The 14789-nt window shown below is 26.7% G+C and overlaps 1 protein-coding gene across 1 annotated transcript in view; it reads left to right on the top strand.

Annotated features, from left to right (window-relative positions):
• The first annotated feature begins 10290 nt into the window (after nt 1-10290).
• Nucleotides 10291-14789, top strand: part of LOC107859461 (eukaryotic translation initiation factor 3 subunit J) — a 5615-nt gene continuing 1116 nt past the window's right edge. Inside the window, exons 1-4 of the mRNA XM_016704489.2 lie at nt 10291-10549; nt 11152-11211; nt 13011-13129; nt 14575-14714. Of these exons, the coding sequence (XP_016559975.2) occupies nt 11199-11211; nt 13011-13129; nt 14575-14714 (272 nt within the window). The 5' untranslated portion in view covers nt 10291-10549; nt 11152-11198. The remainder of the gene's footprint in view (nt 10550-11151; nt 11212-13010; nt 13130-14574; nt 14715-14789) is intronic.

Genomic DNA, 14789 nt, shown 5'->3' with positions numbered 1-14789 from the left:
CTATTTGTATAACATTATGCATCTTAATGCTTACATTATAACACATTATATTTTTACCTGGATTATTATTTTATGTGATCTCCTCTATTAGTTAACTTTCTTATCAAGACTTTAGTTTTTTTCATATTGATTCTTGCTATTCCAAGAATGTAAATATTCTTAAATTTTCATTTGAACAATTTTCTACTTTGGACATAGATATTATTCCTCTTTATTTTATGCAATGTCGATTTTACCTTTGATATTTTCAAGCCTCCATCTTTGTATTGTCTTTTTATATTATATGTAACATTTTTTTATTTTTTATTCTAGATATTTATAGATTGTTTAAGTTTATTAACATTATAAGTAGAATAATTTAAGGAACTTATTACAAAATATAATGCTATCTTTTATTCTTAATTGTGTATATAGATGAAAGAGTTTGGTCATTAATTGTTATTTCTAAATTATAATTTAATGACATATAAATGGATGTTCTTTTAGAAATTTATTATAAAATATTTCTCTATTTTTTATTAATTATTTTTATTACTTATATTAAAATATATCTATAAAACTATCACTCTCTATTATTTTTATTTGTATAAATAGATATTAAATTTTTATTATTAATAATAATTTTTTTTTATTTTGTTCACTCATTTCACTATTACGTTAATAATGTATGCACTTAAGTTACTATTTCTCACTTTTTTTGTGTGTGTAACCAATAATTCTTATTTTTTTGGTAGATATTTCTTATATAATTTTTTATAAAAAATCATGAGTTGAATGACGACCAAGGATAAAAATGTCATTTCAGCAAATTATATAACATAATCCAGCTTCAAATAGTTGTACAACAAGCAAAGATTATATTAAATTTCTGAAAAGTCATTCAAGTTGTACTAAATTGTAATGGACACGAGAAAACAACATAATAGAACAACAAAAATATTTTGTGCACATATAAAAATATAAACTCAATTTGTGTCTTTAACTGTTATCAATTATCACCCTTATTAGAGAAGTGTTTTTTCAAAAGGTAATATTCAATACCATACACTTTTTTCTCTTCTTTTAAATTAATCTAATATTTAATCTAAGTACTTTTAGTAGTTGCTTCACTTTAACTCATAACATAACTAGTGTGGGTATAAACTATCTATTATTTTAGAAATTAAATAAATAAATTATTTTCAATTTTATTTCTTTAATATAATAAAAAATTGAATGAAATTAGTGTGATAAAAATAAATAATATATGGTAAATTGAAATAAAAATAATAATAAAAAAATTATTTATTGAATTATTAATTTTTATATTTAATAGAGCATAAAAATATCAAGACAAATAAATGAATCAGATCGAATGCTTGAAATTTAAAGTAAATTAAGTAGGCGTTTGACCATAAATATTATTCACAATATTTCGGAATACTCATTTACTTTATTCGGAATATTTGTTTGGCCATAAATATTTCAAAATACTTTTTCACTATTTTGAATTTTTGAAAAACACCTCAAGAGGTGTTCCACTGTTTTTGAATTCACTTTTTGCACTTTTTAATTTACTTTCTTATTTTTAAATTTTCATAAACTTTTAAAAAATTTCAAAGTTATTTTCAATTTTTATATTTTTTTACTTCAAAACTCATTTTCAAAATACTATGATCAAACGAATTCTAAGAGTATTCCCTAAATTTAAAAATCGTAGATCTTCATCTAAATAAAAAATAAAGTCTATATTTTATTTCATTTTAAACATTAATTTTTTTAAAAAAAGTTTAATTAATGTAAGTTTGATTTAATTTTTAGTTGCTGGATCAAATTTGATAAAAAGAATAAATTATTCTTGAGTTCAGTTAATGTATATTGATAATAGAATATATTTAGATTATTAACGTGGATAGTGGTGCAGTGTTGAGATTGCTCCATCCTTAGTCAAAGATCACAGATTTGAGCCTTGTGAATGAATTTTTTTGGTTGGGAGCGCCACCTCCCACAGTGCGCTATTCTAATTAGTCAGAGTTTCAATGCGAGTATCAGACATTGAGTGAAATAACAAGAAAAAATATTTATATTTTAAAATTGACCAAATCAAAATTTAATTAACCATAGTAAATTATTTTCCTTATTTTCTTTATTTTTTTATTTTGAGATATCAATTAATACTTAAAATTCTGTCAAAAATAGTCTTTCTATCTCCAAGAGTGGAGGTAAGATTTTTGTACATTCTACCATTCTCAAACCTATTTTGTGAAACGTTGTTAGATCAATTCAAACTTAACATTATTTTAATAATTAATAATATTGTACAAGTAACAATTTATGTGCAGAGAATAATAAAGAAAAAGATACAAAAACCATGTTCTTAATAGATCTTCCAAAAAAAATAAAGGAGTTAGGAACACTGTAGAAAATCTATTAAATGTACGATATGATTTTTAACTTTTTTGAATATAGTATATTTCACGTATAATTCAATTAAATCTAACAAATAAAAATATATTTTAAATCGCAAAAAATTTATGTCAATATGCGATATTGAAAAGACCATTAAATTTTAGCCTTAGTGCTTTAGATCAGTAAGAAATAAATATTTTCATAATAGATACCAATAATGCTTAAATATATTGTGAGTTAGATAACTTTACATACAATATTTTATTTATGCTAAAATTTATGTTGGTTTCAATAGCATATATTGGTCAATATTTTTGTAATTAAACTTTTTTGTATATACAAAATAATGCTAAATTTGTCCTCATATATTATTTTAATAATATTTTTATTTAGATTTTCTTGTTCCTTATTAAATGACTACCAAGTGTATTTCAATAATTTTATGATGCAATAAAATGATTACACACACATATTATTTTTTCTTTATATTTATTAGTTTTGTCCTCATTTTAATGGTGCAATAAAATGGTTACACATGCATATTGCTTTTCTATTATATAGAAGAGGTGGTTTCGACCACCTCTCATACAATTACCAAAAAACCCCTCCACTTCCACTTAATTACATATCATGCCCCAATATATAATAATTTCATTGTTTCATCATAATAATTTACATATTTAATATATTCTACTAATTTATACTAATTAACTATAATTACATATTGAAAGTAATTTTTTTATTTATTTAATTGGCTATCATGTTTCTGCAAATCATAATAATTAACAACTTAAAATATTTAAAAGATATCTAAAAATTTTAGTTGATTCTCAAAATTGTATCGAAGCCACATAAATTGGGACACAAGGAGTAAATATATTATTTGATAATTACGTAAAAAATATTATAAATCACAATAATTAACAAGTTAAAATACTTTTTTAAAAATAGATAAAAGTTCAATTCAACTCTCAAAATTTTATCGGTGCACCATAAATCATGGCAAAATAAAAAATTATCTTAATTAATTGCAACTAAATATTTAAAGTAAATCAATTTTATTATTTTAATTGAAATTTATATATAAAATTAATATTTTTATTTATTTATTTATTTTAGTAAAATTAAATTTTGAAATTATTTTTTTCTTATATAGAAATACTAATATTTAAACTTAACTTTAAATTTTTAAAGTACAAAATTAATAGATTTAATTTAATAAAATAAATTTCTAATGAATATTTTCTTAGAATTTGTGTTGGGTCAATATGTATCAAGTTAAAAAGAAATAAAGAAAAATATATAGTAAAATTTTATTATTGTGAAAGATAAATAAAATGCACTACCCAATAATATTTAATAATATCATATTTTGCATATGCAAATATAGCATCCTGTAATTAATTAAATTACTATTTCGGTGAATTATCGATAATTACTATTGGATATGATAAAATTATATTAAATTTTATAGTAATAACACAATCAATCACTCTTAATTAATTATTATGAGTCATCTAGATCTTTAAAAAATAAATAATATTTAATGAAAAATAAAATAGACATAAAATGCGAAATTAACTCTTAATTTTAAATTAAATTTTTGTCTTTTGAATGATGATTTTACTATATCACTCCTTATTATAAGTCACTTATGTATTAGAAAAATAATAATAACAAAATGATATGTCAACATAAAATATTTGATTGACTATCAAAATTATATTAGTGCCATATAAATTAGGACGGGACAAAAGAAGATATAAAACAATATATATTATTTGAAAATGAAATAAAAAGTACTGTAAATAACAATAATTAGCAAAACAAAAAAATTGACTGATTTCTGCTGCTTCAATCGTGATTTTAATGTATCACCCGCAATTAATTATTATAACTAACCTATGTATTGAAAAATTAACAATATTGAATCCATGATTTCACTATATATATATATATATATATATATATATAGGGCAAAAGGGTAAAACACACAAGAGATAAATGTAGAGAAATCAAGAAGCACCAAATAGATTATTAACATTTGTAACATTCAACACATTTCTAAATGTTTCCAAATTCTTCTTGAATCAACACATAATAAAAATAATAAATAATAATAATTACATTTTACTATATCACCTCTAATTAATTATTATGGTCATTTAAGTATTGTGCCACATAAGTTGAAATAGAAAAAATATTATAAATCACAATGATAAAAAATTTAAATTATTTAAAAAATATAATTGGCTATCGCCGATACAAAACTCTAGACAAGGAGAGTAGCATATATTATTCAAAAACTACATAAAAAGTATTCTAAATTACAATAGTTAACAACTTAAAATATCTAAAAATAATTTAATAAGTTATATATTTCAAAAATAATTACATGAAAAATACTAGAAATCACAATAATTAACTACTTAAAAAATTTAAAAGATATAAAATATTTGGTCGACAATTATATTAGTGTCACTGAAATTGGAATAGAAGAAAAATATTATAAATCACAATAATTAAAAACTTAAATTATTTTAAAATATAATTGACTATCAATGCCACAAAAATTTGGACAAGAAAAGTAACGTATATTAATTTAAAAATTACATAAAAAATATTATAAATTAGAATAGTTAACAACTTAAATTATCTAAATACATATTAAAATAACATATGTTGAACTCATGCTAGATTTAAGATGAATCCTGAAGAACATATGCATTCTTTTAATTAAAAACTTTTATTTAAATATATCAAGATTGAAAAGATAAATAAATATCTTAATGTTGGGTCCATGCTACACGGGCCATGTTCCTCTAATTTTTCTTATATTTATTAGTTTTATCCTTATGTATTATTTTAATAATATTTCTATTTAGATCTTTTTGTTCCTTATTAAATGACTACCAAATTTATTTCAATAATTTTATGATGCAATAAAATGGTTGTACATGCATATTGTTTTTTCTTTATATTTATTAGTTTTATCCTCATTTCTATGGTGCAATAAAATGTTACACAAGCATATTATTTTTTATTATATTTATTAGTTTTGTCCTCATGTATTATTTGAATAATATATTTATTTAGACCTTTGTAACTAAATTATACATGATAGTAATTTTTTATAAATATCTTTTTGTTCCTTATTAAATTACTTGATTTTTATATCCCAAGAATATTTCGGTAATGTTATGGTGTAATAAAATAGTTATACATGCATATTATTTTTTCCTTATATTTATTAGTTTTGTCATCATTTTTATAGTACAATAAAATGGTTACATATGCATATTATTTTTTCCTTATATTTATTAGTTTTGTCCTCATGTATTATTTTAATAACTAGTATTCATCTCCGCGCGATGCGTGGATAACATTAAAGAATTTAATTATGTGATCTTATTAAAATGTCTATTAACTTAATCCAAATATCCAGGTGGTGATTTTTTCATAAGCGTAAGATGACTTAATATCCTAGATTATAATAATTGCAAATTATTACATGACTTATTTGAATGTTATGAATTATATAGTATGTGATTTAAATAAATTTCAATTGTTCTTATGTTTTTCAATATAGTTTATCCGCTAACAAAATATATACTAAATTGAAGAAAATAAATTAAATAATCGTTAAATCAATTTTGTATCCTTTTTGTTATTTTGAAATTCCAATTCTATTATTTGGAACTTTTTGGTTGATTAACCTTATCAACGGTCAATAGTATATCTTTAATATAATCTAATTTATATTGTCATTCTAAGCCAATTCAGATATATATAATCTCAAATTGTCTCTATTTTATTTTATTTGCATATATTTTTGTTTCTTATTAAGACTTTAATTATGTGGTCTTATTAAAATGATAAAAATTATGATAATATAAAGCACTTAAAAATATTTATCTTCAATTCACATATACTACTAATCATACTGTTTTAATTTTATAAATAAATTTTGCAAATTATGTTGGAGAGATTATTTGGACTAATTCAAATTCAAAATATTAAAAAAAATAAATTGGGGGTAGGGGAAGGGGAATGAGGGAGGAGGTGGAAGTTCAGGTAACTAACCAACTAAGCCACTAAGATTCCCCAAATTCAGAATAAAATTATCACTACAATTCATTCAAAATCACGCAGCTTCAAACTCAATTAACCAACTTTAAAATTGATTTGCTCAAACTAATAATAGAAAAATTGATTAAATATCTGTTTTCAGCCTCTTCAGTGAAGAATAATGAGAAAAAAAAAGATCAATGCATTTTTTCAATTTTAAAAAACTGTATTTTATTCTTCTTAGAAGTACACCATGATCAGTGTATAAACCTACATACTTTTAAATTTATGAATATTGTAATATTAAAGCAAAAGATTTAGAATATAAAAAATATAAAATATACCTTTTTTTTCATCAAAAAGAACTTCGAATCTGCATGCATTTCTTCTTCAAGTGCATAATTAAATACAACATGCATTGTCATCTACTAAAGATGAAAACTACTGATTTTGTTGTATGAATTGTAGAGCATTGATAATTAGGTTTGAACTTTTAAAGTTCTGTATTCATTATTTTTTTTTCGTACAAAGTTTTACATAATGATAATTTTGTATGAAATGTTTCATGCATTGATTCATATCCAATGTTTCATGCATCTATTCATGAAACTTTCTAATTCAATACATCAGTTGGGATATAATTAGGGAAATAAATAATGCACTAAGTAAAATGAGCATCTAACCTTCCGTAGCAAAAAATTCTTGTTCAATAATATGATCTAACATTTGCAACATGACAGGAGAAGCTTCTAACATTCATGCATGTGGTGATAGTGAATGAATGCAGCATCTTTTTGAAAAATATTATCCAAAAATTGATTTTAGTTAGTTTTCAATGGATAAATAAAATAATTTTAACACTATCAATTCAAAACTCAAAATATTTAAAAGTCACATTTGAATTTGATAAATCCTACAAATACGATAATGCTAATGATAAAAAGTTGTAACCACTTAATTTCACAACTGTAGGTAAATTATATTTTTTAAATTTTATCTTAAATTTTTAAAAATCAAAAGTCAATTAAATATTTTTTGAATAAATTAGATTTTACTGATGTAGATAACATGCACCCTTTCCCACTTTCCTCTTCTTCAGCCACCTTTAAATTTTTTCCCCCTTTTTCTAGATGACTACTCCTTTAGATTAGATAGCGTAGTAATAATTTGGCTAGATCTTTTTATCCCATTTAGTATGAACATAAAAATTATTTTACTAATCTATCCAATTTTTTTTTTTACCAAATTTAAAAAAGAAGAATCCAGAAAAACGCAAACATTAGTTACATGTAAAATTTATTATTTGATAAATAAAAAAATAGAAATATGTAATCTATAAACTTTGTACTGTCAAACATCATTTTTATATTTTTAAATATTTCCTATTATATATTATTTTGACAGTTGAAAAATATTTCATTTATATTATTTTAAAGAAATTCAATTTTGGAAATTAGAAATATTTCATTCATTTTCTTTTAACTGGAAATTAAATTCCCAAGTGTGCTTTGCAACTAAATGTGCTTATTAAATTTATTTTTTTAAGTTTAAAAAATTTAAAACTTAAAAGAAAAATTGATAACTTCCCATAGGAAAAAAAAAATCCAAACGTGCTTATTAGAATTTGTTTCTTATATATTTTTAATTTTAAAAAAGTGCATTTTTTTGTTGTGAAGAAGGAGAAGTTGTGGGAAGATAGATAATTAAATATTTAGTAAAAAGATCTGATAACTTCCCACAGAAAAAAGAGTCGTATACGTGTTTAAAAATTTATTTTTAAGTTTAAAAATTAATATAAACAATCTGGATGTTTTTTCTTTGCTATAAGGAAGGAGCAGTTATAGAAAAGAGGATTTTTTTCTTCATTCACTGCAGATAATGTAAACTTAAGATAAAAAGATTAAGACAACAAAAATATGGATAATTATAGAGAAACAAATTATAACTGAATGCATATTTTGCTTACTCATTATTTTTTTTTTTAAATTAAAATGATGGAGAAAATAATATAAATTAGAGTATAAAGCAATACATCATATGATATAGCCACATTTGAATATCTCTAATAAAAGTTTTCTTTATCAGTGTATCATACGAACAGAGCAAAGTAATACGAAAGTAAAGGAGTAATTCGAGAGCTACACCTGGTGGAGTTGCCTTCTGCGAGTAAAATCAACAATGCGAGAAGTAAGTGGTTTGAAATTAGGTTCATAACGTAATTATTTTTTGAATCTGCATAAATAATACCTTCTCAACACCTGCAACGAAGATGATGACGATGACAATGTCAGTCTCTGAAATGCATTTTGATTCTGTTGTTGCTGCAAGGATTTTGTTTTTGCGATTACATTTCAAAAAGTGTTGCTTCAGTTGCTATATATTTATCCATCTATGATAAATTGCCAATGTATTCAACAACACTGATTCCTTTGATTGTGATGTTGCATTTGGCCTATGTTTTTTTGGCCATAAAATGAAACTCAACAATGTGTTTCAGTTGCTATAAAAGAGGCTTAAAAACGTATATTTATTATTCTATGGGTAGTTAACGTGCAGTTTATATAGGGGCAGCTAATGTGCAGATATAGATAGATTTTTTATTTTTTTTTAAATATTTATAGACAATTTTATTTTTGTTTTTAATAGGATTTTTCTTGCGTTGACACATAAGACTTTTGCCTCTCTTATTAAATATAAATAGATATTTTATTTAGACCTTTGTAATTAAATTATACACGATAGTAATTTTATATAAATATCTTTTTGTTCCTTATTAAATGACTATTAGGGGTATTTCAATAATTTTATACTGCAATAAATATTTTAAAATCGACGTATGTCTCCTCAACTTATATATTTGAAACTTTCAAATGAGACGTGTATCATGTATTTTTCAGGAATGTCCAAATGAAAGACGTGTCACCAACTGTAATTGCAACAATCTAGTTAGATTTTTATCCATTTATACAATCACTTTTGTATTAGTTGGACCAGTCTAGTAAACTCAATTTTGTTCCACACTGAATGTATATATTATGTTAACTCCGATTCATTATATTATATTTCTTTTTTTTTTTTACTCTCATATTAAACAATTAAAACAAGTAGAAAATAATTATCTCCAAAAATTAAATCTCTTTTACATATTAATGTTGCTAAAATGTCCGTGTGTTGCACGGATCCAAATATCTAATATTTCTATAAAGAAGATTCTTTTTATTTTTTATTTTGGTCAGTAACATTTCTTGAACACTCTCTTCCTAAAGACGCCTATGTTTATTTTTCTATTAAGAGGTCATGTTTTATTACTAGTATTGAAATAAGTTTTAACTTCAAATCATTTTTCACCCTACTCAATAATTTCAAATTCATGTCCAAAAGCATACAAAACTAAAATTTATATTTGGTCATGAAAATTAAAGATTTTCACTTTATTTAAATTTTGAAGTTGTAGTTGAAGTTGTTTGGCCATACTTTTTTAAAATTTTTAAAAGTTCAGTACTTTATAATTAAAAGTGAAAAACTGAGATGAAAAAAGTAAAAGCAAGTATTTAGTAGGCATTTGACCATGAAAATTAAATCTTTTTGAATTTGGAGTTGAAATTAGAATTGAAGTTGAAGTTGGAGTTGTAGTTGTGTTTGATCAAATAATATTTTTTAAATAAAGTAGATTAATTTTTCATGAAATAGTAAAAAATTCTTATGGACTGACAGGCCTTAAACCCATATATATTTGGGGACCTTGTTTTTAATATTTCCTTCAATGATACCTCTCTGTCTTTATGCCAAAAAATGAGGGTGCAAACTGTAAAATCAGGAAAAAATCCAGTCCCAAGCCTTATCGGATCCGGATCTGTCAAAATAGAACGCGGATGATAAAAAGACCCGACACCCAGACAGAAACCCTAACACGACCAGATTCTCTTGGCGTTTCTTCTTCTAGTAGCTTCCTTCTCGTTCGCTGCGCCCAAGTCGATACCAATTCCGATTCTTCTAGGGTTTAGCGACCCATACTGATCGGAGAGTTTCGTTCGGTCGGTTTATCAACCGTCGGAAACTCATCTTCTGCCAGGCTCACCCATCCATCCTACTGGTATATACCTTTTACTTTTATTTCTCATTCTTTTTGACGATTATATGTTAATTTACCTTTTCCTCTTTCAATTTTTCTTTTCGTATTTACGTTTCTATGGATGATGTGGGCGTCTTACATAAACGTTTTGTTGTATAAATCGTAAAATTATGCCTTAATCCGAAATTACTTGCATTTCTATATAATTTAACCCCTCAAGTGGGTCTGGGGATGTTAGAGTGTAGGCAGACCCTTACCCCTACCTTGTAGAGATAGAAAGGCTTAAAGGCTTTTTCTGATAGCCTCTATATATTGTCCGGCTGAATGCTCCCGAAAAGTAGACTTGATGCATGTGTGAGAACAAAACTGATGTTAATGGACACTTTTTGTTCCGTTGTGTTATAGTTTTTGACAATTCTGCGTGGATATTAATGAAATCTTGTGAGCGAGGTGATGTGCTTGATTCATCTTGGAGTTCCATTTGCATAACTGAACTGTTTTAAGTTGTTTATTGTTCTGTAATATTAATTCTTTGATTAAAATTACTATGGTTTTGGAGGTTTTCGTTGCTGATTATTTGGTTTCTCTGGAAGATGACTTTGAGTTTTTTCCTGCTAATCCAGATACCCGAACGTACAAGTTTTTGTGGACGGAAGAGAATCAACTAGAGATGGAGGATTGGGGTAATGTTGATATTTCTCACAGTTTTTGTAACTACCTTCTTAAGAAAGATTAATTCAGTTACTTCTGATGCTAATAGGCCTTGCTTTATTTAGGAAGCAATTTCATTGTGATTCCAACTTTCTTGGAAGGATGTGGTGTATTGTTTTTAATTAACTGGAAACCATTAAACATGTTGGTTTGTGGATTTTATTTCTTTGTGACATCCACTGTTTAGTATCATTTGTAGACTTTCTTTGTAACTTTTATATTGGAAGTAAAATGTTTGTTGCCGAGTACTTGGTGCAAACTGATATGATTTTTCCTGGTTTTGTATGTTCTTGAACATTGATATTGTTTAAGTACTTTCCTGAAGGATGTGGTCCGATATACAAAGTTTTCCTTTGTTATGATAAGTCCCCAACTAGTGGATGAAATGGTGTAATCTAATATGAAGATGCAAATTATTATTTAGTATTATGGCTTCTATTTTGCTGAATTTCAGGAAAGATATAATCACCGAGTTTTTTTTGTGATGCTTCTCTATTCAATCAAAGTTTTGAGATGTACCACAATCATGATCTTGTAGGATGCTAGGGGTTTCAGGTGTGCAATTGTTGCCTGCAATTCCCAATTGCTAGGTTAAACCTCAGTTTAATTAGGTTTTCAATATAGAACAAATACTGCTTTCGTCGTGAGGGACGGTGACAATATTAGCATATTTGGGGACATGATGTGTAGGGATGCAGGACAACATTAACACAACTTTCCTCGTTCCATATTTGTACTACTATGGCGCACAGAGTTTTTTTTCCTTTGATGAAGTAAGATGTTTCATTAATAGGCTCAAGAAGATACAAAAGGTACAAAACAGAAATTGCATCCAAAGAAAATCTATTAGATTCGGGGAGCTAACAAAGTCCTAAAACAGATCAGTTCTATTTACAAGGGTTAGGTACTTGAACCAGGCATCAGCTTTTGTAGAGTGGTCATAGTTGAGATTCCATCAAAACATATACTGTTTCCTACTGTCCAAGTACAGCAAAAAATATTTGCAGGGACCATAATCTGGATCTTCCATGACTTTATCAACTCTCCATAAGCTCCAAGATTCATAGGCTTCTGTCACTCTTGAGATATGACCCTATTGAGTCAAAAATAGAGTGGAACACATTTCTTAGGTCAATAACGCTTTTGTTTCAGCCTCTTTTATGCATTGCCATCTCTCACCACACCCCAGGGGTTTGTGGGTAGCAGAAAGGATAAGGAATAAACAATAATCTGAGAATTCATCTCAATAATCAATGTAAAGCTGCTAATGCCATCTTTGTTGTAAGAGAGTAGTACCACTTGCTTCTGGATTGTCCAAGTGCTTAGTCTACTCATTTGAACTCACTGGTCCATTTTTTAGCATGGCATTTACAAGAAGCAGATACCATAGTAAATGGTTGAAGATTTACAGTAATTGGAAATAAGTCATAAATGTTGGCTTCCTATTTTTCTTTTGGAGGTTTTGCTTGTCCAAACCAGTTCATTTTTAGGGAGTTGAAGCTTGAATTCATCTATCTTTCTGAAAAGACTCGGATTCCCTGTCCATTGATATGGTCTATTGTGCATGCAGCAAAAGGGATTTAACTACCCTTAACCTTGTCATTCCCTTTTCAATTAAAGTTTTTGACACCATAGACTTTTGACGTAATTCCTATGCTCATTGATTGTTAGTCGTTAGTGAATTCTGATTTGGTTTAACTTGTCAAATCTTTTAGTTTTAAGCTGCATCAGTATCTGCAAGATAGTCTATAACTTGCATGTTTTGTTTCAGAGGATGTACCAGTTCCGGATCTTCTTAAGAAGGATCAGCCAAGGAGTAAATGGGATGATGAAGATGTAGATGATAACGATGTAAAAGAATCTTGGGAAGACGAAGAGGAGCCTGCTCCGGTATAGTAGATAACTTATTTATTCTGTCTCTATTTCATGAACACGCTTGCACCATTCATCAATTCTCCCCAAAAAATCATCGTAGTTGACTATCTTATTCTGATAATCATTGTGTTTATCAGTATCTTGAGAAGTGGAAAGTGTTTTTTTGCATTGTGTGTGTTTACTTGGAGTGATTATCAAAGAATTATATAAGGGACTTTCATGGTGTTGTTGCTGCATCAACGGATCATATTTCTGTGATTTGCTTGATAAAATTGATATGTCTAATCGCATTTGTTTTAGTAGGTTTAAATAGATATTTTAATCCCCACTTGGTGGGAATTCATGGGTTTGTTGTTGTTGTTGTTGTAAATAGATATTTTAATCGGTTGGTTGAGTGTTTAAACTTTATAAGATATTTTTGGCATGTTCTTTATCAAAAAGAAAATGTTTTGTCATGATTTGCATGCTAACCTGGAAATACAACAACATACCCAGTCTTTACGACTTACGTGCACATTATTTACATATCATGGGACTAATAGATGAAACAGAGGTATCTAGAGTGGTATGTTACACAATAACCATGGATCTTGTCCCGTGAAACTTTCAAAATGGCGTTGAGTAAAAAAATTCGTATATCGAATTATCTAATCACAAAACATAGGATTAGATGCCTCCGTATCTTGTCATTATTTGCTGTGTGTGTGCAGAACGAAACCCATGGAAAGTGACTTGCATTAGTGCTTGCACATGTGTTCATAGACTAGGAACCCCCCCTTTGTCTTTAATACTGAGAACAATAGTTTTTTTTTTTTTGGATAAAGTAACATTTGTATATTGACCAAGACAGCACATAGGTTGTTGCTGCTGCTGCAGCCATTTATTTGTCTATTTTTAATTCATTCTTCACTTTATTTTATTTGGCATGGTGATGACATGCGATGAGCTTAAATAAACATGGTCAGTGAGGATTCATATCGCCTGTCAAGAACAAACTTGTTTGGGGATTGAGGTGTAGTAGCTGTTGGAAAAGAAGTTCTAATAGCTTTGTAGTCATAAGACTGCTTAGATTTCGGTGATGTAATTACAAGGCCTCATTTTGTTTTTGTCCATTATACTTGTAACAACGTGATATTAAAAGTTTTCCCTGTATGATTGGAAAATTATTAATCCACAGGGAGAATTGAAAACAATGTTATGGAATTACCTTTTAATATATGTTTCATGAGCTATTTATGGAACTAATGCCTAACATTAAGGTGATTCTCTTCCATAGAGTATTATTAAGATATTTAATATTTAATCATTATCCTGCATGTTTTCTGTAAGATTATATTTGTGCTTTTCCGCAATGCCATCTGCTCTGTGGTTCTCTTGTTTTGGTGATGTGTCCCCTATGTCAAGTACCTTCTCTGCATCTTACTTGGTCTAATCAATTTAAGCTGTGGTCAATTAATCAGGCACCTAAACCAGAACCTCCTGCTGAGAAGGCCCCCAAGAAGTCTGCTGCAAAAGCCAGTGAAAAGAAAGGCAAGGAAGTAGAAGCGCATATCAATGAAGAGCCTCTAGATCCAGTAGCAGAAAAATTTCGCCAACAAAGGTTAGGGATCTTGCACACCTTCATATAGAGTAGTTTTAATTGCGAAATAGGAGGATTAAAGAGTTTTGCTGTCTA

This window comes from Capsicum annuum, chromosome 2 (genome assembly GCF_002878395.1).
Source record: "Capsicum annuum cultivar UCD-10X-F1 chromosome 2, UCD10Xv1.1, whole genome shotgun sequence".
NCBI lineage: Eukaryota > Viridiplantae > Streptophyta > Magnoliopsida > Solanales > Solanaceae > Capsicum > Capsicum annuum.
Note: the sequence above shows the minus strand (reverse complement) of the source record. Positions and strands in the feature narration are given on the sequence as shown.